This window comes from Ooceraea biroi, chromosome 11 (genome assembly GCF_003672135.1).
Source record: "Ooceraea biroi isolate clonal line C1 chromosome 11, Obir_v5.4, whole genome shotgun sequence".
Classification (NCBI taxonomy): Eukaryota; Metazoa; Arthropoda; class Insecta; order Hymenoptera; family Formicidae; genus Ooceraea; species Ooceraea biroi.
This window is the reverse complement of record NC_039516.1, coordinates 2208609-2234505: the sequence shown is the minus strand read 5'-3', so window position 1 is coordinate 2234505 and position 25897 is coordinate 2208609. Positions and strand designations below refer to the sequence as shown.

The following is a 25897-nucleotide window of genomic DNA, read 5'->3' as shown; positions in this document are numbered from 1 at the left end:
ACATTTGCCGTTTATCAGAGTCAGAAAACTTTTATTACAAATCCATGTTCTTCTCTTTATCTCGTTTATACAGCAAGGTAAAAAGTCACTTCTCTAAGGTTACACATTTCAGTTACACTTGAATATAGTCATCAACGCTAAGTGTTATCAACGTAGTATGTATGTATATATATAATATGGCTTGCGCGCGGGGTTTATGTATAAGGGAAAGGCCTTATCTCTCAATTAGCCGAGTTTGTAATAATAAGATCACATTATTCGATATCTTTGCGTCATTATCGTCGCGTGACCAATGCTGGTCAGTGCTCGATCGTATCTTATTCATCCCGGGAGTCAGTGTTTCTCTCGTATCATCGTATGTATATAGTCATTAATATATACATGATTTTATTGTAATCCTTTAAAAATTCTTTCTTGGATTTATATAACATTACACGTATAATATTTATAATGTCCAAGAGAGAGAAAGAGCGAGAGTCAAAAACTCGTATTTTTGAAATGTTTTCTAATTGTTTTACTTAATCGTTTTACATTTATTGGGACATATAATATTCGATAATGCATGAATTTTCGCAAGAACGTATTTCGTTATTGCCGTATCGAAATACGTGTATACAAATATACAGGTAAAATTTAAAATATTGCATTTTATTAAATATCACATGTTCAATAGCAAAACGCAATACAACGTCGCCGCAATTGTTAGAAAAGTGCAAAAGTGCACTTGATGTCTTTTCCTTTACATCGAATAAGTTAAATACAAAGCACAAAGAAAGGATTATCAACCGAGGTAAAAGGGGAAATCCTTTATATCCCTTTGCAAAAGTCTTATTACTACAAAACATGTATTTTTTATATTACGGGAGAGGCTATCAAGAGTTCTTTTTGGGATTGTGTGCGCTTCGTGTTATTGTGGTGCGTTCTATATCGCTGGTAATGAAAATTGTATTTTTGCGTCCGTGCTAATCCATCTAGTATATTGATTCCTCGCTGAACAGCTGACCGAAGAGAGAGAATCAATATTGAAAAATTACTATAGACAACTGTGTGATCTCCAAACGATGAGATAAGTAACATCGAACCAGGAAGTCATCGTGAACGTCGTGCCCAGTGGTGAGTGGGAATCGACTTTTGGACTTTTCAAAACCGAGGTCCATCCCGTGTTCCCGTACTTAATTCATTGCACCCGTAACCGCGTGGCACATCAGGATGATCAGGAGTCTGATAGTACTTTTTATTCTTTTTCTTTGTTTTTTCTTTGTGTTTCATTCTTTTACCTTTGTTTCAGTATGGGTACTGCATAGTAAAAGAGTGAGGTTCAGATTGTTAGAAGATGAGTGAATGACAACGGGTAAAAGTTAGCATGTTTTCGTCAACGATCATTATTACATCCCGCAGTAGTCAAACTCTCTCAGTAATCAGTCAGTAATCAGAAAAATAAACGTAAGATCGCTTCGAGATCGCAGTGCCGCAGCTCTTCAGGATCCTGTTAATGCATCTTGACGAAAGCGCGTAGGTAACGTGGCACACTGCTTTCCCTGTACGTTTGCTTGACCACTCGCGCAGCCAAGCACGCGAGCGTGGTATACCTAACCGGGTAAATCGAATCATAGAGTTTCTTGTCACACAACAGCGTCTCGAACGTGTTGCCGTCGTTGTTAACCGCGTCGAGATGCGCGCCGGCGTCGAGCAGATCGATCGCTAAGCGCGGTTGCCAAGGGCGCAATAACGCAGCCAAGTGGAGGGCCGTGTTGCCGTCGTTGTCCTTCGCATTCACGTTCGCGCCTACTCTGAGCAGAGCTTTAGTCAAGTAAGAGGATGGAAACTTGCACGTGGGATACCTCCCGACCAGAGCACCGTCCTCGCTGTGAACCAATTGTAGTGCATCGCGACCCTGAAAAAACCATATCGCAGAATTTGTAAGAAAAATTATCGAGCGTCGGTTCACCGCCTCGTCGCTCCCAATTCTCATCGTCGACAAACTAGTTACGCGCGCCGCTCACCTGCCTGCCTCTGGCGTTTATTTGGATTAGGTCGTAGAGCTCCTTGTGCAAGGCAAAGTGTTCCTCAATGTTGTCCTCACCCGTCTCGCGCGTCAACAAGCATGCGAGGTGCAGAGTAATGACGAGAACTCTATTCAGAAACGTCAGATCACGCTCGCACACCTGATCGCCCAATTTGTCCACCATTTGTTTCCCCTTCTTCACTTCCTTGACCTGCACAAGTAATTTAGCAATGAGTGGTAAACGTTCGAAATCAGGATCTACTAGTGCTGTACGATGTACTTACAGCTTTCTGGAAAACTCTCATGAGATCTCGCCTCTCTACCGGCGGTACCCTACGGCCTCTAACCGTCTGCCTTCCTTCCTCGCCCATCATGAAACTGAAGAGCTCGGTGAAACTGAATAAAGAGCTTTGTGTCATTGGATTCAGCGGATCCAGCATGTCTTGCTGCATGTCGAGGGCGTAGTTCCACAGCTCGATGCAACGGCTGAATTTACCAGCATCTGCGTAGACCGCTCCGCGGTACCTGATGTAGTAACTCGTATCAGGATGAGCCGGTCCTAATATTCGTTCTCTGATCACTAGTGCCTGCATACGCATCTCGTCCGGATCTGCCAACAGATCGTCCAGAGCCTCGGGTTCGCTCACCTCACGGGCGAAATCGTAAGCGGCTACGACGGGCGAGAATTCAGGTTTTGATATCACCGGACGGTCTCCTCGGTATCTGAAGATATAGATTACGAAACGACACGGCGTTAGTCTCCTTTTTATAGCAAAGTCTTATAATCTTCGATATATTTCTAAGATGAAAAAGTTGGAAGCAGTTTGTTCGCGGGAACGTGTTGGGAGACACGTACCGTTCATTCATGGCTCGTTTCCAGAACTGCAAGGCGCCGATCATGTCCCTCTTCTTGTCCACGTATGTAGCTCCGAGTAGCTCCAGGGCGTCAATGTGTGCCTTCCTATCGAATAGATCCGGAATGCTTATGAGGTACTCGACGATGTGTGTATGACCTAGAAAGGAAGAAACGAAAAGACGTTCGATTAGTCTATCTCCGTGCCGGCCGTCTCCTGAGCGTCGCGGAACGGATCAACGACGTCGGACGAGCAAGATAAACTATCTTAGGGGAACCTGCAAGTGGTGCGTGGAACTTTCTGCCTTAACCTGTTACTGCTGCCGCGAGGAGTGGCGTCATCCCGTAAGAGTCCACGTCCATCTTGGCGCCGTGCTCGACGAGTACCTTCAGTATCTCCAGGGATCCACTCTCGGCGCAGTCGTGCAGCGCCGTGTTGCCTTTCACAGATTTGCGGTTCGCGTCCGCGTTCAGGGAGAGTAGGAACTTTGCGATTTTAATGTGACCGCGGTAGCACGCAATCATCAGGCACGTATGCCCATGTCGATTCGCCATCTCGATATCTGCAAGAAGAGTAGAAATTTCTTTCAACTTTTGCTTATTTTTTTAAGAAAAATATCGTCAATGTAGAATCTGAAGATGGGGAGCAATCTATGCATTAATATTTGTATTTTATATTACTTACCTGCACCATTATTCACCAGAAATTTTACAATGTCGTAGTGTCCGTCAAAACAGGCGGCACGGAGAGGCGTGGAGTTGGTCTTCGTGATCGAGTTGACTTTGGCGCCTCGTTTCACCAACAACTTGACCAGTGCAAGATGACCAGCGGCTGCCGCACACCATAGAGGCGGTGCACCTTCGATCGTCTCTCCCTCGAACACCACTGTTTTCAGAAACATTCCGATGAGGCGTCTTAATACCAAGCAAAAGAGATTTTTTGCAGTTTCGAGTTACAAGATATATGTATATAAAGACGCGAATGTGACGAACGAGATAAAATTGACGAGCCAGATTGCGACAAACAATCGCACCAGCGCAAGGTATTTACATGTGATGGCTCGTCACGCAATGTTTCAGCCATCTTCGACATCTTCAACATATCCGAAAAAAGAGAAAAAACAAAAATTCTCAAGGCAGATCTTTACCAAATGTCGTTTTCGCAATATAAGCTTGGATGCTCACGATAGACGATTTACGCTCATCGAAACAAGGCCATTAATGAAAGGCTCCCTCACCTGATCCAGGTTGTTCCACGTCCGCCCCACATTTTTCGATGAGGTATTCGGCCACATCATAATGCCCATTCCGGCATGCCATGACTAAGGGTGTTGCGCCATGAGTCTTTGCACCAACCAACTGACCTACCTCATCCTTGCCTCGATGCTCTAGGAACACCTAACGAAGGAAAAGAAGAAGAATATCATTTAATATGCAATTTTTATCAATGTTTTTTACGAGGCTAAAGATAGAACATATTATATTATAGAAGCCATCCTGAAGCATTCACGGGAAGCGATTACTATCAGAAGAAAATGAATGAACTGGAATGGACAATACCTAACGTTCGAGTCAGACCTGCCGTTGTATCAATTAATAATTTTATTCCCAATTTATCGACATGACTCGTTTAATTCATCGCCAAACGTGACAGTCGAGGAAACTACCGGATGAATGGTCAAAGTTCGCGCATCAACTTACGTTCGATAGTACGGACCCCGTGTTGAACCACTTAATGAGCCAACACGTACAGGCAGCACGGACGTGCCGTGCGATGCGTGTCGACGAAGATTTCAAAGTCAACTGGTTTGACGGTTAAACGAATTATTGGCACGGCACGCACACTCGCGCAAAAGACCGAAGGTTTCGCTGGCAATAATAAATATTTAAATCACAAACTCCCCTCTTGGCTGCACGTTGTCCTATACTTTTAGCACTCTCGAAGATACCGTGTGATTTCGGTCTCTGTGTCCACTGATTATCAGCGCTCCGTAACTCGCGATTTTCCACGTATAAGCTTATGTCACCGTCTAATGCAGATATCTCGTATTTAGTTTTGCTCCTGCTCTATTTTACGCAGTTGTTGTGCCATTCATCTTCCATATAGATTTCCATCTACGTAGATTAAATAGTATTCCGTACAGACAAATATTTACATACATATGTAATACGAATGTATTGAGCATACGTAATGCGAAAAAGTACACTACGGATGATGAAAACAAAATACAATTATCCCCAAAAATAGAATTATTCGAGTGTTTTCGGCGAAGTCAAAGCACAGAATAAATTTTCATCAAACAAGACGTGACTCGCGGAAGCAAGTGGCAGAAATATTTTTCCTCGAGACGCGTGCGTATTAAAGAACGCGGATTCTTTTTGCTACGGCTACGATGGATTCTCAGGCAATCAATGTGAAAATTGCCCGAGTGAGATTGCGATCTGAGACTAAGCGAGAGAAAAAGGATTCTCGGAAAATAGATTCTCTCGGATGTTCAGGCGTCGTCAGTAGACAATACCCGCAACAGCACTCGCGCTGACGTTCACCGTCTTTCTGAGCACACCACGTGGCTGTGGCACACGTTACATACAAAGTTGGAAGATGGGTTTCTTGCATCACCCACGGGGGGGGGGGGGCTGAAGGGCCCCTCGCAGACTTACGAGAGGATCGTGCAACACATCGCGAGATGACAAAAACTTCAGCTCGTCCTTCACAGTTAGGCGCGATTTCGTGAGAGGAACTCGAGCCAAGTGAGTGCTGAATAATTACGACATTAGCAAACCACTCGAAAGTGTAAGTATCATACCTGACAAACAAATTATGAACAGTTATATCATCACCGCGACAACGAAACAGAAAACGTATATTATTATATACGTATAATAATAACAATTATCATTTTATGGCATCACGCGCATCAAGAGACAAACCACTAAACCAGAGCGCACTGTTCTATAATTAATTAATTCGGTCGGATTTAATGATCGATATGATTGATGATTGAATTTCTTTTCGCGCGATTCGCTCGACGATACTCCCGTTTCGTCAGACTTATTAAAGCAAACTCGATTGTCAGCGATTATCCCCTCGTAGCAGGGAACCCGGAGCAGTCCACGCGCGCACCCGCCTAGGAGAAGACTGAGCGTGAAAGCCGAACCCCTAACCCACCGCTGTCTTCTGGAGAAATCATCGGTCCCCGGCCATCGTGGACATGCGAGTCCCGTTAAACGAATAATCAGACATTGGACCCCATTCGGACACATGAACCGCCGCTTACAATGGGCCGCTACCAGAGCAAAGTGGGGGCAGACCAGACACTTTTCTGCTTTGCGTCCTTCCATTGCCCCTCCACCTCATGCCACTCATGCTTTTTTTATTTTAATGCTGTTTTTTCAAAGAGGAGACCTGCTTTCCGGAACTGTCCTTCTTTGGTACACTCCCATGCTATCCCATATAGGGATAGCAGCTTCCATCGCGCCACTTCGCTTCACGAGATATTCGTGAACAATTCGTTTCTGTCATAATGTTAAGATTGAGATTCATGAGCATTGAACCGAAACTGGTACAAAAGAATTAACTTTCACAAGGAATAAAACTCTGATTTTAGTCGCATTTGTCAATATTCTTTTAAAATAGTGGAAATTTTTTTCAGCCTCTTTTATTGATGCAGGTCACATTTTTCATTATTCTCGTTTCAGCTCATGCAATTTTCGTCGTAGTTTAAACGAGAGAATTCTGCTCTACAACGGAACTTAACGAACCTCCGTCAGTCTTTCGGTTTTTCGTCTTCGTATTTCGGTCACACCCACAGACAACCGGTGCCGTTATTCATGTGACCGATTTACTTTTTCGTGGGCCCGTCCGCTTCATTCCGCCTCGGACTCCCCCCCTTCTTTCTCGCCGTGCGACGTGCGACGTTCCCGTTTGGTTCCTCGTTAAAATGTAGGTAACGAGAACGGTCGATGCCGAAACGGACTCGTCAGAGGTGAGAAAACGCGCGTCTTTACGTTCGCGTTACAAGAAAATGCGCACGGCTTGCGGGTAATTTTCCACTTTAACCAACGCTCAACAGCTGCACAGGAAACGGAATCGTAACAATAATGACGGACAATCAATAACAATGACGGAGTCGTATCTGAAAGAACTCGGTGATTGCGAAATATGGAAATGCGCGCGCGTGCGGAATTGCGCAAGCGGTCCCGAAATTGCGAATTGCCTCGTCGATGCGACAAAAATCGCAAGAGCTGCATGTTGCGCAATTGCGCGCGTGATCGTCGGATTTTCTCGTGGTGCTCTTTTTTTGAGCCGACAAAATTCCCGCGATCGGCAGCAAAATTCAACAGGCGATAACGGCAAATAAAGCGCCGATATTCCGAGCCGAAACAACAAATTGCTCTTCCCACAGCAGGCGAGCGCCCATTGTCGAGACATTTCCGACGTTTGTTCCTCGTGGAAAGCGTGCTGCAGCAGGCTATTTTCAGCGAGCTGCTAATCGTGCCGGCTCCATTCGGATGAGCGATGGAGAGGACGTTTCGCCGGTAGCTTCCAAGTTCGTTCTTAGTCCCGGACATTTGTGGGTTAATGCTTGCGTGGAAAAAAAAATATCCATGGAAAATCCATAGAGGAGTTAACTGCAGTAATGGGGACCGATGGTCCACGTGAGTCCCGCCATTTATACTCTTGTCATAAATTGAAAAACATCAATAGACGCTAAGGCCAGTAGCGGTCAAGTACCGTATGCGGCGAGTCTTTGCATTTCACTGCTAAATAATGTGCGTGCTGTTAATAATGTCGCAAGTACGAGCCGGTACGTTCCACTTAAATTTTACACTCGTCACTTCGGGAGGCTCGCTCGAAGTAGCACGCGGCGATCGTAAACCGGTGAAGATCGTAAAGATCGCGACTGTCGATTGTAGTGCTCGCGCGCCGGGGTAACAGTTTATTTATAAATTCATCAATACGTATCAGGAAAATAAATCTCGATAAATCTCGGACGCAAAACGGAGCAAGAGATGCCATGCTTTTGCCATGGTCGCCGAACGAGGTTTGCGAGTAACCGATTTCGCTGTTTATAAGAAGAGATAATAACGAGGCATGTGAATGAACTGAATGAATCGACGAAGGCAATCAACGTGCTCATGTAAATCATTCATGCATGATGACTAATGCAGTACGAATTATCTGTTGATTAACGCTCCACGTCATGGTGTACGTGATGCTCGCGAAATATTGGCGAATGAGATTTACGACAAGTACAGTATTAATTGCGCTATAAATACCTAAGCAATTTTACAAAGACGTGATAATGTGTCATTTATTTTATAATCTTGTGATATGTATTGCAATAAAGTCGGATGGACTTGGGCATGAAATTTATGATCTCCATGTAGTTTATACTCGCACAATGAATTCTCTCACGCGCAAGATCACGAGATCGCAGCATCCTTCAAAGAGAACCAGGAGGAGCAAAGTCGTGAAATAACGTGCACTCACGTTCCCAACGTGAGACACACACGCAATTCACATGAAAATGCCGTGAAAACGCTATCGCACCACGACCTCGACCGAGTTGCCTCATGTAAAACCTAATTACGGCGATTACAATTGCGCGCGGATATTCGACGGCGAAAGAAGTTTTCCGCGACAATTACGATTACGGCATTCGAGCGTGTGAGCGTCGAAAATTACGGTCGCCAGATAATTTTGGGTTGCACTCGTCGGACATTGTTGTGCGCGATGATTATCATCGCAATCTCGCAGCGGGGACACGCGGCGAGCGCACGCGGATCCGCAACGATCACAGGGGCGGGCTGATCGACAATTTAAAAAGCGATCGATGTCGTGGCCATTATTCGTCATTACTGGCGAAGCTGGAAAATCGGGTAATGCTTATCGCCGAGTGATTTAATCTCTTACGTCCACCGGCTATCGGCACGATCGCTCGATAAATTGTTAATTTCCGCCGCGGCTCGTGCAAATGCCGGCTCCGTAGAAAGTTGTCCGCGCGAGCGAGTTTCAGCTGATCAAGCGAGCAGATCGAGCTCGCGATCAATCGCCGCCGCGCGGAACTCGTTTCGGCAGCGAGAGACCTATTAGGAAGTGTTAGCTTGTTAGACTGCCCAGCTAATTTCTAGCATGAACCTATGACAACATTTTGTTTCTATATTGGTATATATTATATTAGGCAAATGATGTTTTATTTCATTCAATATCTGTAAGTTTTGTATTTCAAAAAGTTAGCTAATTATAATACATTAAATAATTAATACAGTCATTTCTCCTTAAGTTACTAAAATTGTCACCCATATATGAGTAACAGGCAATGTAAGAGAGGAAAGATAAAGCAGGGGAGATCTTAAAATCTTCGTTTCAATTTCCATTTAATTTTTCCCGATTATTATCCATCTCACAAACACGTCGTAAACAACAGCAGACGTTGCACAACGTTTATTAATTATGCAAAAGCTTAGCGAACTCAGAGATCAGAAGACGATCCTCATGGAAGTCAAATGTGTATTTTCTTTATATAATTCATCATATCCGAGAATAGTAGCAGCGATGATAGCTCGACGCGCTTCGTCACCTGGGAAAGATCATTAACCTGCGAGTTCGATTATTGGAGCACAGTATCATCATGACAAGTGAGAAAGTAACGAATGCGCAAGAGTATAACAATCGCGGGAGAGTTCGAGTCATTACTCAGAGCAGAGTCATTGCGAGGCCCGGTCGTCAATTGCACCTTGCTTCGACACTTTGTCTCAGTCCCCAGATCGAATATTTTTATCCTGCTCCAATTCTGACAGGTATAAAAATGATCTCTCTCTCTTTTTCCAACGCGATAATTCTATATCGAAATTATTTTACCGGCAAAGCTTGAATTAAATCGAATGGCCGAGCGTACCAGCCGCGGCATCACGAGACACTCAAGATAGAACGAGGCCTGATTCAGAAAAATATAATTCATGTTCCGGACGTGAGAAGGGCACGAAGTAGTCCGAAGGGAACTTCTGTGGCTCCGTCTTTCTCCCGCGCTCGAACTGCGAACGGCAAGGACATCGAGACCCTCGACCTAGCCGGTTCGAGGACGATCCAATTAATTCTGGACCGGAACCGGATCGAAACAAGAAACAAAAGTGCCGTCTTCCCGATTTCCAGGGTCGTCTACTCGAAATAGGTTCGACCTGTCCGAGACGTTAAATCTCGTTCGCGTACATCGTCGCACCGTGCGTCTTAAGGACAATGAACTATCATTGTCGGACGAAAATACACTCTCTGAAGATAGACGATAAGATGCGCTCGCGTGCATGCCCCCTTGGTCAGCTCATTTTTCGCGGGCTCTCTCTCTCTCTCTCTTTCTTTTTGTCTTTCTTTCTTGACTTTAAGAGGAAATTATTCTGCATCATCATCAGAGCGTGACTGGCGCTGCTGGGATTTCCAGCTGTCACTGGGGTTGTTGTGCTAACGTTCTAGCGACAAAGAAACCGTCATCCAGGATGCACGAAGGTTGTCCACGCATTGTAAGCGGCCACGGAGCAACCTTAGCATTTCTGTCATGATTCGTAACTGGCTTTCCGTAATGCAATCTCAGGAGAACACACGCGACTGAGAACGAATGAGACATATAAAATTGTTTAACAAATAGTAATAATAATGAAGTCCAAAGGAATTTATCAGTTTGTTACACGTTGCACGTTCGTAATCGTAAATCAAAAAGAAACGTAACGATCAAGATAGATATACGTGATTCGCATAATCAGCCTCTAAGAAAGTTTACCACGTCTTTAAGATCTAACCACTAAAAGTTAGATCTTATTTAATTTTATTTAAATTATACACGTAACTGCGCAAATATCTTATAAAACAACACAAACATTAAAATTTGCGTTGCTAATATTTTATTTTACATAATTATTAACTTGGGGATATCATGTTTTCGTGCATTCCATGCATCATTGATTTGCAACATGGTGACGTCAAAAAGTTATTTATAAATATAATGCGTAGAAAAAATATAAGTCTAACGCATATGTTAGTTTAAGCATTAAACAATTTTATAAGAAAGCTATTTTTAAGCTATTGCAATAATTAAGAAATAGCTTTGATATTTTATCGAAAAATCTGTACGAAGAATAATAAAAATATAATTTTTAAGTAGCTTATTTTTGGAATTCCATCTGTCTTTAATTTTAATTCACGATTTTTATCAATTTAATTTTAATTAATTTACATTTATATCATTTTCAGCAAACGCAATGAATTACGCGCAAAGCTTACCTGTGCAAACGACTGGTTGTTTGGTACGTCCTCCATTAGTCGCAGTTGGAATACTTGAATGTGCAGCGATTGACTATTGCAAACGATTGGACTCACGCAACAGAAATACGAGCGTTTCGGAAAAATACATGCAACGTAGAGAAAATTGTCTTCCTTTATTTACGTATTATCGTCTCTCTGTAATACATGCGATTGCAAAATGGACTACTCAAATTATAAAAACAAAACAAGACAATCTGCGCAATCGAAAAGACTCGTTAGTATCCATGAGATGCAAATGCGCGAGCGCGAATCAACTACGCAACGATTATCGAATTATTAGAAATTAAGACGGCTCTTGACAGAAGCTATCTCGTTTAAAAAGCTCGAATCTGAAACTGACGACACGAAATCCGTTGAAAAAAAGAATCATTTATATGTTACCAAAACTGAACTGCTCGCCTCCCGCAAAGTGAATGAATCATCAAAGTAAAACGACCACTTGAGAAATCATGAATCGCCAAACGAGTTTGAGGACTTTCGGGATTCTCGCGACTCGATCACGATCATGCGGAACCGTGACAGGATCAAGCGGACTGACTCCAGAAGATCGCACTCAATCAAAAAATCCAAGACGACGAACAGTCCCAACGTGGGTACCGATTATCACTGAGGTGACTTCCTCGAAGTGGGCAAAGATCTAGCGTGGCTTTATGAGGAACAGAGTAGGAGGTAAGACAAAGACAGAGACAGGGAGAAAGAGAGAGAGAGGCTCGACCACACGAGGTGCGCACCGTGGTGGTGGATCGACGATTATCCAAGCCAGGGATGTATTGAGCTCGAGAAAGTCGTCAGTCCAGCTCGGGCTCGACATTTGCGCGATGTTACGCGCGAGTAACGACGGTACCACAATTTTTCTCGTCAGTGATACGCGCAGGAACCGAACAACAATATGGGACAAAGTGGTAGAATTCCGAGGTACGAGCAATTTCAATCCGATTACATCCGTGATTCGCGATGTATTTTTTTGTCTTGATAGCTGATCCAAGAAATTCAACAAGTCGGAAATGGAGATCGATTTCCAGCGCAAACGGCATTATCGCGAATTACGTTAATTGGGGCGCAATTGCGCAAGTCGTTACGCGAACGAATGCTCGCCGGTTTCGCGAATTTTATGTAATGTCATTCAGTGTCACAATTTAATAATAATAGTTATGATAATAATAAGTTACTAATAATAAGAAGAAAAGAAGAACAATTTCACAATGGAAAGGTTGCTTATCGTCTCGCGATTATTCTGTAATTTTAGAAATTATTAATATTATTAATATTTAATTATTAATATTATATAATTTTGTGTTCTTATATCCACTTTTTTATAAGAATTTGTGATGATAATAATTTTGAGAAACTACTTCGATTTATTGAAAAATTGCAAAATTTGGAGACTACTGCTGTCGGTGACCGATTCGTTCATGCAGTTGAACACCTTTGCGCAGCTTTCTAATTGTTCTTCCTGATCGGCTTATACCCGGCGGCGTATGATTACATAACAGGACGTCGTACCGGAGAGAAGTCGGAGATAATGTTGTACAAGCGGTTACGTGGCGTTGCACGAGATTACGACAAGAAGATCGGACACTTACCTCGCGCGATCTTGAGATGCGCGAAACACGATCTTCGAGGAATCTCACGTATCTCAAATTCGTTTCATTTTAATTGTTTCTCAAAATTAATCTTGAAACGCGATTACACGAATCTCCCTGTCATGAGAAATCTGTCGAATTTAAGAATTGCAAAATCGAAAAAATTAGGAGAATAAAATTATAACAAGAAAACATATAAGATAAATACACAAACGTATTCACGAAATTTCTTAAAACTTCAAAAAGAGAACAAGACAGGTTCAATCATTTACATATATAAAAAGATCTCGATAATACTCAACAGTATATTGTTACATAATACGTGTCGAGGAAGTGCAACAGGTTACGCTAGGACGCGTTTCTAGCATAAATATTAATTCTTGAACGCCGCACGCATGACTCGCAAAAAGCGCAATCATTGCGTGATCACTCGACGCAATTAACATTGCTTTGACAGATTCCAGCAAACCCACCGAATCTCTATGTGCTTTTATTGCAATTCGCTATTTAATTAGACGTATAGTACCATGAAGATTACGAAAACATGGCGTTCGACACAATTCGATAAATTATTACAAAACTAAGCGAGATTGTATAATATCGCAAAAGCGAATTAAATTAACACACAACTCACGAACCGGTAGGATGACCCAATTAGATTAAGTAAAGATACATCAATTAAAATAAATAAATCGCCTTGATCCTAATTTCAGTAAATTCAATTTCACATGAAGCATATGTCATAATTAGTAACAATTATAGCGAGAACAGATTTATTTGACGCGCTCGTGGATCGACGCATAATATACGAAGGAGGGAAAGGGGGAGAATAAAACACGATGCGAAATTGATGGCACCGAGCGCACGTAAGGCCGGATTATGTCAAGTTACACGTTTACTTTCTAACCGGCATCGTTACGTGAACCTTCGACGAGAGGAGTGTTACTGCTGCAATTGTAAGTTGTATTGCTGTGGCATTATCTGCGACGACGAGGATGTCATCTCGCGCCGCGCGCGACTGCGAGATCTTTAAGCAATCATTCATTCGATACGCCTCTACGTCAATCGGTGTAGATTAATAAAGTGCTGCATTAATTTATATCTCATTTGTGTTTGAAAAGGATAAGAAACTTTTGTTCGTGTACTTTACACTTTTCTTCTTTGCGATACATTTGTATGTTTTGACACTGTTGCGTCAAAACAATATATTCTCCTCTAGATAGTCAGGTTACATATATTTAACTTATTTACTTTAGATTATCATTTCTTAAATTAGCAAGTCATAAGATGTTGAGACCGATTTTATAATGTTATCCGAAGAACTAGTTATTCAAGGATTACTTTGCATATTCGACAAAACAAAATTGTTAAGTATCATTATGAGAGATCAGTGAAATAAGTGATGCAAGCGTAAGGAATTTGAATCCTCGTCTGATTTGAAAAATATCTTAGTCAGAGAAACAATCCGAGAAAAAGCGATAAACAAAATGAAGATTTTATCAGATAATATATTCCAAAATGATGTAAATTTATGATGTTCGGAAAGCAATAAATTAAGATGTCAAGTGCTATGAAAACAAGTATTTGATAAATACGTCAGGCGAGAACAATTGTCAGGTTTGGTTCATCATTTACATTTTGGTCTAAACAGTAATACAAATAGTCTGAATCCGAAGAATAACATATTCCGAATAGACAATTTACAATACATATATGCGTAAGGCAACACGAATGAAGGCGACGCGAATGGAGTTCAGAACGGGGCACAAAGTTCATTCGAACTCATTAAATCCATTGATCGATCCTCGTCATTCCGTGACGCAGTCGCTAATTGCCATCACGATTATCGTTCTAATTGGGAGTATCAAGTGTCCGCAATATGCATCTGCGAGTCACGCGCCATGCCGGAAACGAATGACTTTGACAATCATTCGGCCTTCTCGCACGGAAACTGATTATATCTCCATCCAAAACTGGAATCGAGTATGTTCGCTTCGAAGCAGAATCCGAATCAGTGATTCTCGAGAAATGACGGAAAGCCCACACGTTCTCCAGGAAAGTCTTGCATCTGCACAATTTCCTGGGACTCGCTGACGATAAAGGGATCGCAGAATCTCAGTGAATAGATCCGCTTGATTTGATCTTCGCATATTTACAGGCAATTGAATATCATTTCGTATTAATCATTTCGGATTAACCTGATTGCTTTGTATTGCGGAGAAAAAAGGAACGACTTCCGCGATACATCAGGATTGCAAATGCGAGAAGGCGGAAAGCGCCTGCGGGTGCAAGATATCAGCGAGTGAACGACATGACAATTGATCGTTCCACGAGGAAATACAATCCCATGAATTATTAACAACAATTTAAATCGCGCGAGTTTTCCGCGTTTCGCGACACGAGAATCCGATTTCCTGCGTTGCACGAGGACGAGCTAAGACACATGTAGTCAGTTTCGGTTTATACGCGTAGTAGGCGGAGCTTATAAATATGCAAAATGTTATGCTGCATATTAAGCGGCAGAAAAGATGCGAAAGGAAAACAGAATTACGAGATGCGCAATGCGGTCGATGACGATTGATTATTCGATTACTTGACTTTGCATCGACGGATCACGCAACGCCGCGTATTATTGCATTTAGCACGCAGTGATTAGCACGCAGATTCTTCATAGAATCAGACACAATAAGATGCGAAAGGTACTTTTGAAGGATCTATCCTTGACCCAAAAGTCACGATCTCTCTCCTTCCCCTTTGCGATGATTGAAAGAGTAGCTATTTTAATGGTACCTCCTGGATTGGCTAACTCTTTCAAGATTCTTTCTTGTTGAAACGACGATTGCGACGACACAAGCATTCCGTGGAGTTCCGGTCGAGCTATTAGACGTGCGCAATCGCACGGTCTCGATAAAGGCAGGAAATGTTGCTGAGTACGTCGACGTGGCTGGCGCAGGTTCTTTATTACGATATCTCGTGAATTAATTGAGAAGAAGAAACACGTGAGAATTGCCGATGTCATCAATACATTGTCTTAAAATACCCTTTTCATTAGTCTAGTCTTATTCGTAAAAGTTTATTCATTCAATAATACATTGTCTCGGACTCTCATGTTCTAGTTGGGCTTTATTTAGAATAATCGTTACTTCGTATTTATTTATGCCAGTCTTTATTGCAGTCTTTCTCTCTTTCTATCTCACATTGTACATTATCATATTTAGAGTTCCAGATAATCTCTCTCGTCTTCGTTGATTTTCAATTTACGCCTCCAAATTTTGATGTTGAAGATTAAAAATCCTTGAGTTGAGTCTATTTAGTCGATTAGCATCTATGACGTCAAATCACACACATGCACAGCAATAATGATTATTCATAAAGGAAAAAATTTAATTCTACATGCGCTTGAGAACAAAAATGATAATGCTTTGGATGAATGAGCCGACGTGAGAAAAAGAATGAACGTTAATGAAGATCTTTAAAGTCAAATTAGTTCCATTGAAAAAAACGATAGTATTCAGCTACTCACTGACAGATATCTAGTAAGAAGTTTGATATAAAAAAGATCGCAATCATTATCTCAAGATTAATGCCTCGCTCGTGAAGGCAATCGATATGCCAAAATATATTACAAGATTTAATAACAAAATAAATATAAAACATATTCTCCTCTGTATCTTTCCGTATTCTGCACTCGTTTTAATTACAGGAACGTCTCAATTAAAGAAAAATTGCACTGTATGATCTATTAGAAATGCACTACCTAATTTATCAAGTATTTGCCGTTCTGTATCGAGCACATCGAATCTTCCAAATTTGAGAGAGCGAATCTCGTTTCGTCTTTGGCTTCGTAAATATGCTTTATACCTCGGTTATGCCTCTGACTCACCGCGAATTCTACCGGTACGAGTAATATTAGAACACGGTACAGGGAGATCCACTCCAATCCGCTTCTCGAGAGTCGACACGACACAACGAGATCGAGGCGCGCACTTCGGGATACTTAAATTTAGTGGCGTAATGGTACTTTCGGTCGTTCACGCACTTTTCAGGAGTATATATTTCTCAAAAAACAGTAACCACTATTTTTAGCTACAGATAACACCGCATATTATACTGACAGAATTATTAATCAATATTAGTAATCAGTTTTAATAATTCTTAATATTAATTTTGAGCTATTTTTATGCTTCTCGCAACACATGCATCTGTTCATCCAGTTTCTATCTCCTTCATGTCAAAGAGAAACGTGATAATGTGATCCTTAAAAGGGGAGAGTTCGCACGGAAGTTTTTCTAGAATATACCATTGGGAGACAATAACTCTCCCGACTCACTTGCTCGTGAAAGAGGAAGCGGCGGAACGAGAGAAAGAAAGAGTCGGCTTTCAGTCTCACGGAAGTTAAATAAATATTCAGTCCAGAAATCCCGAGCGTCTGGCGCGCGCCGAGTATTTCTGAACCCGCCTCGAACGCAGGGCTGCTGGGCATTCCAGCTCGAATTTCGCCCAGGAACAAAGGCACGCAACACGAACGACGATGATTCAAAGCCTAGCTCGCTCGTGGAACGACCGATGATTTTCCCGGGAAAAACTCTGACTCGGGAAGACAAAAGGATCGACAGAATAATCGCAGGCCACTCGATTCGGCTGAACGAGCTGCAGGCACATCATACGTCAATTTAATCAGCATAGATATCAATCTACAAATCTAACATTATTCTCGACTGATGCAGCAGATATCATCATCATTATCGAAACGATCGAGGAACTTTGTCGCTATTTATATCTACTTCCACTTTTCGCGTTCCATCCTCCTTGTCAATTTACAAGTCGGAATCACAATAGAACGATAAATTTCTCACGATTACGCGAATGGTGAATGACAAGAGTGGAGGCGTACACGACATGAAAGACTCGGCAAAAGAGCTCGAGTCCCCATTAACGTGGTGGAAGAGCATGGTAGCCGTGGAGGAAACTGTGCACGCCGATGGCTTCAGGCAATGTCAAGGTATCGAGCAAAGCCTCCCTCCGCGATTACGCACCGAGTCGATTACAAGCGAAGCTGATAGGCGGTTGACTGGCCAGGTTGGCCGCGGGCTTTGTTCGCATTTGTGCGGAAAAGGGCTCGTCGGGTCCGGAGATCAGGTACTGTGAGGTGACTGCTGGTCTCTCTCCTCTTATCGATCCTCGCGTTGCGCCTCGGGAGCCACCAGTTACGTTGTAACCAGCCAGCCTTGTCGACAGGCCGGAATCACGCGGCACGAGTGACCATGGGACTCAATCCCCAGCGAGATCGTTTGCTCGCATTTGCATGGAGACGTGTAATCGACATGACGCGGAAAATGATCGTTAATCAGCATGAATATCTCACCTTCGATCCCGATGGGCTTGGAAAACGCGCGCTAAATCCTGTTCTCTTGAAAGTTCTGTTTCCTTTCGGGCATTTGTGAGCGTTCCGAGTAGGATTTATGCGTTCTGATCTCGCTTCCTCTTTCGTTACGTCAAACACGTTTTCTCGATTTGACTCGAGGAGCGAAACGTTCTACTAATCGCGCAACGAGAGCGAAACCATGAACACCTCCTCGTGTCTCACGCAAGCGAATCGTCCGGTTGATTCTAATCGCTTGATCATTTTCAGTTTTCTTATCTTCTGCTTTATTCCGGGAGAAATTGTTTCTGGAATATCTGGAGAAAATGTTTAATAACATTTTCTGTAATAGCATATCCTTGTTTACATGTGTTTGCATATACGTTAGTCAATAACTTTTAGTTATTGTTTGCATGTTTGCTGCCGTTTAATGACACATTCATGAAATCTAACTATGCTCACAACTTTATCGCGCAGTCGTCACAACGGTTCCTGTACGATTAGATAAGACATGTCTCGTGAATTGTGACATATTATCATTACAGTAAAGTCGGCAAAAGCATAGCGACGAGAGGAAAAACGCATCCAAGTTTCTCGAGCTTGTCTCGTGGTCGAACCAACTCGCGCGAATGGCGTATCTGAGCGTCGCGTGTAATGTCAAAGATATCCCTCGGAAACGCATATGGACGAACGCGAAATCTCTGAAATCAGAACCGGAGTCAAGTTGCAAATTGGTGCCAACCTTGGGCCCGTCGTCGTCGGTGTATTACGCAATTGCGCGCGTGTGTGTATGTCTGTGCACGAAGCTGTGCGCTTAAAACGTTGATAGTTTGGCTGTATCATCTTGCGTAATAAGAGACTCGTCCGACACATCGAATCGATTCGAAGAGCAGCTCTCGGATTGACTTTAACTGCGCCAAATTATACAAGGATTTTATTACACACGCAATAATGATCGTCGCGATCGTCCTCACGAAGAATTGTCAAACTATCGAATTGTCCAATGTGTTTTCTTTTCCGACTCCGAGGAAAGTTACGTGAAACGTGATAATCGTGTAAATTACACGATGCGATTTGTGCAGCTTAACGCGCGAAATAAGAAAATCAGCTCCATGCTGGTCACATCGAGTGACCAACTCCTCGTGTTGACTCTAATCTGCGTGATAACGCTCTTTCATCCATAATCCCGTCGAAAGGTCAGGGGTTCCCGGGATCGTTTCTTTGCCGATTGACTGGTTCATTTCAGGTTTCACCTATGCACGGCTATTTTAATCGCCCGCGTCTACAAGCGCGCGCGGGCTCGCCTGTTGACGGGCTTTATAAATAGACCTTCGCAGATGGATCGATCCTAGCGTCCGTTTATTGCCTCGGCCATGGAGGACTGTGCGAACAAATGCAACGGCGCCCTATCCGATATCCCATCCGTTATCAACAAGCGGATCAACGTGGATCAAGCGTAATTTCAGCTCGAGATTTCCTGGAGAGACGCTCGAATGTAATCCGTAATTTGTCGTGTTAATTGTATCGTCGCAGAGTGCGACTCAGGGTGCACCCGACTACCCCAGTTAAGTGCCAGTGGATTTATCGAGAACGTTTCGTCGCCCTTATCTGATTTCGTTCGGTAGGCTATACGTGAGGATCTCACAATCGGACCTTTGCTCCAACAATCGCGCGATAAGAGATAGAATCGTCTCGATGAAAAGTCATCATTGAACCGTGTCAGAAAACAATTACCCGCACAATCAAACGCGTTCACGATGCTGCGTAAACGTTTGCATTGCCGCGCGCCTAAGGCGCGTGTTGACTTTTGCTGGCGAACGATCGATCGAACTCGACGACGTGACGGCGACCACGTAAAAAAATACGATTCACCGTGCTAATGTGAGTCTACGTTCACGTGTGCATTGCGCGAACCCAGTAGCGAGCGCGTTCATTTTCCCTGCTGCAAAATGTACCCCGTAGACGCAACGGGGATTAAATAAATCCGCGAGCAGGCAAACATATCGCATCCCCCGCGGACTCGAATTCATCCCCGCGTATTAGGCCCCCCCGAACGAAGCGCGATTCGACGATCGATCGCCAATTTATGACGGAAGCCACCTCACACATTCGCGTTAAGTATCACGCGCGCACGACGACGACTCGCCAATTTACCAACGGATATTAATAACCGCCAGCCGGCACGTTCTGCAGTCACGCTCGCAGCTACACCCGGCATACAGGAAAAACCACTGAATTCCATCGGTTCACCTTTGCATTAATACTTGTTGAGACATTCGCTTGCTCCTCGCTAGGATCCTGATCGAAAATGTTTTCGCCTGCAAATATCACAACAGGAACGATCACCACCTGCTTATCGAACTTTCCCGTTGCTTCTTCCAAAGAGCGGGCGATATTTCATGATAACGTAGACAGATGAATTTAGTCCGGACTTTACTCGCGCCTCGCCAACGTAAGTTTGCATCTGATTACACGTCTGACTGATTGCTGACGCCAGACAGGAATATAAACTCTTATCAGCTATCTCACAACTCGATTGACTTGGGATTAACTAAGGCGAGAATATATTTCGCTATGCGTTCATTCCTGATCGCCGTATATCGCGCCTTATCGCCTGATTACTTGGATCACGTCGAAGACTGCGTCTTCGTGAACGACAGTCGCGAATGGAGATCTATAGCTTAATTAATCATCACTTTCTCACTTGTTCCTGACGTAGATATGAAGAGCTTACAAAGCGCGACCGAGTCCCGGTTGCTGCACGCCGACAGCTTTATTTAAACATCCGCTTATATGTATATCGTTTACTCGCGAAATGATTAATTCTGCTCCCGCGCGGAAGTATACTTGGTGCACGCGATATCGTATAATACATTGTTGCGCTCCTTGCATTGTTCATAAAGCAATCAATTGAGCGAACCGGTGGGCAGACCGGTGACGTCCCGTGCTCATCAATCGCTCGTCAATCGCCGGTTTTTTTCGCGAACGGACGTCACAGCGTTCGTCAAGAACGCATCAAGAATGCTTCAGAGAAAGGCACGCAACCGATCTCATCAATAAGCCCACGTAACAGCGCGATTTTGCGTGGCCTCTCGATCGATGCGACGCCGGCGATCGGCAACGCCGACTCGTTGCTCTGTATGTATTCAAATTGCACATACATACATATATACGTTGCTCTTGTGACGCGTATAGATCGAAAAGTGAACACATAGATATGTATAATATATAATAGGGAGGGCTATGCGAGGCGAGCGAGCAGGTTCAACCGTAAGCACGTCTACGGACGTCCCATTACTAAATATAACCGCTGTTTGCCACGGCTATTTCCTACTCGAGATGAAGGGGAAAGGGAAAGAACGCGCGCGACGTTCCTTGCTCTTTCGCCGTACAATTTCGTGCGATGAATCTTTCGTTCTCTACCGCGGTTCCACTTGCGGAGCTGTATCTCCGAGATAAGACTCCGAGCTAAACATTCCGCACGTCAGCAGTCTCTTCTTTGTTGCAGGGATACCGAGCGGAGACAGGACAAGAACGGTAATAAAAAGGGAGTAATTCATCGTAATTGAGCGAGTTGGTTATTATTTCGTAGGACAATTGGAATTATAAATTAATGAGTAAAAATAAAAAATTAATTAATTAAGTAATGATAACGATGATGATGATGATAATGATATTTGTAGTTTTGAAAAGGATATGAATGCTTGTAGTGATAAATGACACGAGATACAAGAGTCTTACGAAGAGAGTTGCATCTACCTGTAGAGACTGATACTCGAAATGATTAATTATTATAAACAAGTGGCTGAAGATGATACAGTTGTAGGAAAATATGAATGTCTAATTAATTATCAAATTATAAAATAAATTAATAATCGCTAAATAACGCTCAAAATATATGTCACTTGTCCGTCTGACGAACCTTTGCGAAGTTGACACCTCATTTTTTTTTAAATCGATTTTTTCTTAAAGTTCTGATTGCACCTCATTGAGTTCTAGAGTTCTTTACTAAATTGAACAATAGTTCTGGCGAATTAAGCTGAAAAATCAATTTTGACGTTTGGGGGTGCTAACTTCACAAAACGGGATCACAAAATCAGCAATAACATTAAAACCGTTGAAAATACTGAATTTTCTTATAAGGATTTTTGTTAGAACTCTAGTGGTGCTACCCAGAACTCTCAATAAAACATCGAATTTCCAAAAACAATTTATTCCTTCGAATTTAGAAATTTCCGGCTAAAAGCAAGATTTAACAAGATACAGCGATTTTTCGTGTCACGAGCCGGCTAAGTAGGAAGGAATAAATTTTTTGGGGAAATCCGACGTTTTATTGAGAGTTCTGGGTAGCACCACAAGAGTTCTAACAAAAATCCTTATAACAAAATTCATTATTTTCAACGGTTTTAATGTTATTGCTAATTTTGTGATCCCGTTTTGTGAAGTTAGCACCCCCAAACTTCAAAATTGATTTTTTAGCTTAATTCGCCAGAACTATTGATAAATTTAGCAAAGAACTCTAGAACTCAATGGGGTGCTACCAGAACTTTAATAAAAAATTGATTTAAAAAAAAATGAGGTGCCAGCACCTCATTTCCTTCACAAAGGTGTCTGACAAAGACTTGACTGTGTTGCACGCTTGTTGTGGTACTGTGACTTCGTCATAGATTACCGCAAGGTTAACCGTGTCAAACGTTTCGAAATGGCGTGCAAACAGAATACCGTTAAAGACAATTTTTCAGCACGGTCTGTTAACGTACGCGCGAGGAAATGCAACGTAGAAAATTCTCCTGGATCGGGTGAAAATTCTCGGTCGCTCGCGAATTCGCGCTCCGTGAAAGAGCGCGTTTCCAACCTTTCGGAAAAACCGAAGCCGGAGAAAATCGACCGGAAAACAACAATCTTGCTGGCACCCAAGGCTTGGGGATTACCAGCTTGGGAATTACACACAAGATGCGCAAGATAAATGTGCATGTAATGGAATCAGATATCAAGAAGCAGCGAGAGGAGGATAATTTTGTAGCTCATCTCTACACGCGATAAGTCAATGATAAAATAATGAATAGTATCCTCTTTAGACTTAGTCTCGAAACCTTGAGAACGGATAGCGAAATCTCGCTCGTTAGCGTAGCTTTCAGCAAGTCTCGACTCGGACGAATTTGAAATTGGTGACCCAATTTCGAGGAGGCGCACGATGTCAAGGATTCCAGAAATCGATGGAAAAGATTGTTCGACGAGAAACTCATCAAGAGAAACTGAAAAACCGATTTACCCGTGCTTCCGCTACTGTTCACGAATCGGATGCGGATCAAATTAAAGTCAGATTAATCGAATTAGCGAGTGTTCGGGCTATTTCTAACACTCCCATAGCAACGAGTTAACGATCACGCGAAATTTCGAAATTGCGCTCGACGAACATCCGCCTGTTTCTATTTCATAAGCCGCCTGACGTATCTATAATGCCGTTGCGAGCTGCAAATACTTACCCTAAATTCGCCAACGCAGAAAACGCCATCGACAGAATATTAAATGTTTCGTTTAGCTCGCGAAATTTTCGTTTTATACCAACTAAATACATAATATGCATTCGTGCCATTTTTTACAAATTGATAAAGACAAGCATCGAGTTGATTCCTTCTCGTTCCCCTGAAGTTTTTTTTATTAAAATTGTGAATGCCGTTAAAATTCCGCTAAAACGTGCCTCGCATCCCGGTTATATTTAGATAGAAAAGTGCCGTCATCGAGTGCATGATCGTTTATGAAACGAAGGCTAAGTGGGGCATCGAAAGCGGCACGCGAGCACTTGGACGATAAAGACGGATTTAGATCGTTCTACGCGTAGAAAACGACTCGTCGAAACGTTTTTGATGGAACGGCCGCGTCAGAGCGGCTTCCATCTTTGCGACAGAACGCACAATAAAAAAAAAGGGGGAACCCGCGCTCCATACGCAGACGGAATCTGTAATTTACGCGAGGCCGACGTGCAGTAGAACCATGAATCATCCCGTGAATCTATAAAACAAAGCCTCGTAGGAGCGTCGAGAATGGCGTTTCGCGAACATCAACACATTCCGCCTCGGGACCTTCGAAAACAAAGCCGAATCCCGAAATACCGGCGCGAGAACGCGCTGAAACCGCAAAAGGAGATGCCGAAGACGAAACGTATACGATTATCATGGTAACCCGTCCTGCCTCGGATTTTAAGTGCCACGGCAATTTTGACGCGCCGAACGATCATGCGTACTTGGCCGAGCCGATTCGAGCGGCGTCCAGACACCGAGCGGGCTCCCGTTTTCCGCGCGTTCGCGCAAATCAGCGAAGAAAATCGGAGATCTGCAAGTCGACGTCGCGAGCACCTCGCAACGCGCTGTGCTTCGCGACTCGTGATCGTACCGGTTCCGACAGGTTCCAACCGGCAGCTGCAGCGAGGTGTATCGCGGTGTGTTATCATCGATGCGATGAACCCCGCTTCTTCCGCAGAAACGTGGCCATTACGATGACGGCGGCGACGCCGTCGCGCTGACTCAAATTGCTGGATTGATAAACCACTTACCTTGAGACGTTTCAGCTTGCCGTCCCTCGCAGCGTTGTACACCACGCTCTTAAAATCCATTTTCACATACTCCGCGGCCCACGCTCACGTCGCTGCGTCGCCTAGCTGCGAGCTACCACCGTCTTGTCGTCGTCGTCGTCGTAGCGCGAGGTCCTCGTCTCGACGCACCGCGAGCCGCGTGAAGTTGGCAGCGTATCCCGTCGACTTCGATCTTCCGTCGAGTTTCCACCCCGGCGGAAACGGAATTGCGAAGCGGCGCTTCCCTCCGTTCCCGCCCACCGCCGGCGGTGATGCAAAAAAGAGCAGGCGGTGCAACGCGTGTCCAACGGACAGTGTTGTTGGCTGATACCGTGCACAAGGTTACGACCGAGCCAGGCGGGCGCAAAGAACCCTGCCGGAGACAAAGAGATAACGATCAGCAGTAAACTCGTCGGTATTTTCGGAGTCGATGTGCGTTCGCTCGTCAGATGGCAACACAGATTCGATTCGCACGGTGGCTCGTGTGTTACTGAGGCTCGCGATGCCAACCGCGCGAGATCAATCGCCAGCTGTGCTCGCTCGCGGATCGTCCCTCTCCCTTCCACGCGCGTGCGACGACGACGTCGTCGTCACCGTCGTCGTCGTCGCGTTATTCGACATCCCGACGACGGTCTCGCCGGGAACGCATGCGCCGCGATGTCGAGCGCGTGCGGCACTTGCGTGTGCGTTCTCTTTCCTCGAGCTCGCGCGGGATTCCCTGCGAATTGTCCGTGCAAAAATTCCCCTAAACGAGGCCTAGTGTCGTCGCGATCGACGACAGCGGCCGAGCACCGTGGTCCGTGGGGAGGCTGCACGCAACCGTGTGTTGTCGCGCCGAGACGCCGCTAGAGCACAGCACTGAACGATCCCGAAGCGATCCGCGTCCTCGTCGATGCAGCCGCGGCCGAACGACGCGAAATTTCGTGTACTGACGAGTGAGTTATAAAAACTATCATTCAAAAAGAATATCTTAACTTATCATTTTTAATTATTTAATTAGAGATTGATGCATTTGACAGATTTGCTCTATGAATTTTATAATATTAAAAATTATTAATCATAATTTATTGTTGCATATGATACCCGGTATTTAAATAAATTTTAAGTGACGGAGCGTTTCTTCTCTCTTGACGCGGAGTTGTATTTGTGACGTACGTAGCACTAAAATGTTGTCTAACCTCTTAAAATCGTCGGAATTTCTAAACA

At 43.7% G+C, this 25897-nt stretch overlaps 1 protein-coding gene across 2 annotated transcripts; it reads right to left on the bottom strand.

Annotated features, from left to right (window-relative positions):
- Window positions 1-16: 16 nt before the first annotated feature.
- Window positions 17-24733, bottom strand: LOC105274467 (protein fem-1 homolog CG6966). Of its 2 annotated transcripts, none has more exons than XM_011330624.3 (8): window positions 24674-24733; window positions 4097-4256; window positions 3544-3744; window positions 3170-3421; window positions 2862-3018; window positions 2290-2728; window positions 2004-2216; window positions 17-1894 (listed from the first exon to the last, which is right to left on the bottom strand). In XM_011330624.3, exons 1-8 carry the CDS (start codon window positions 24731-24733, stop codon window positions 1490-1492), a joined length of 1887 nt encoding a protein of 628 aa, XP_011328926.1. In that variant the 3' UTR covers window positions 17-1489. The 2 variants fall into 2 exon arrangements, with proteins under 2 accessions (XP_011328926.1, XP_011328927.1); XM_011330625.3 differs by lacking the exon at window positions 24674-24733 and adding an exon at window positions 11134-11687 and having other exon boundaries at window positions 1490-1894.
- Window positions 24734-25897: the final 1164 nt, after the last annotated feature.

Bases quoted from the DNA above. Each gene is read 5' to 3' on its own strand.
- LOC105274467 (XM_011330624.3), bottom strand. From the start codon at position 24,733: ATGGATTTTAAGAGCGTGGTGTACAACGCTGCGAGGGACGGCAAGCTG. The intron at 3,019-3,169 runs GTTAAGGCAGAA...CTTCCTTTCTAG, and splicing joins CCTCGCGGCAGCAGTAACAG to GTCATACACACATCGTCGAG. The intron at 2,217-2,289 runs GTAAGTACATCG...TTACTTGTGCAG, and splicing joins TGAGAGTTTTCCAGAAAGCT to GTCAAGGAAGTGAAGAAGGG.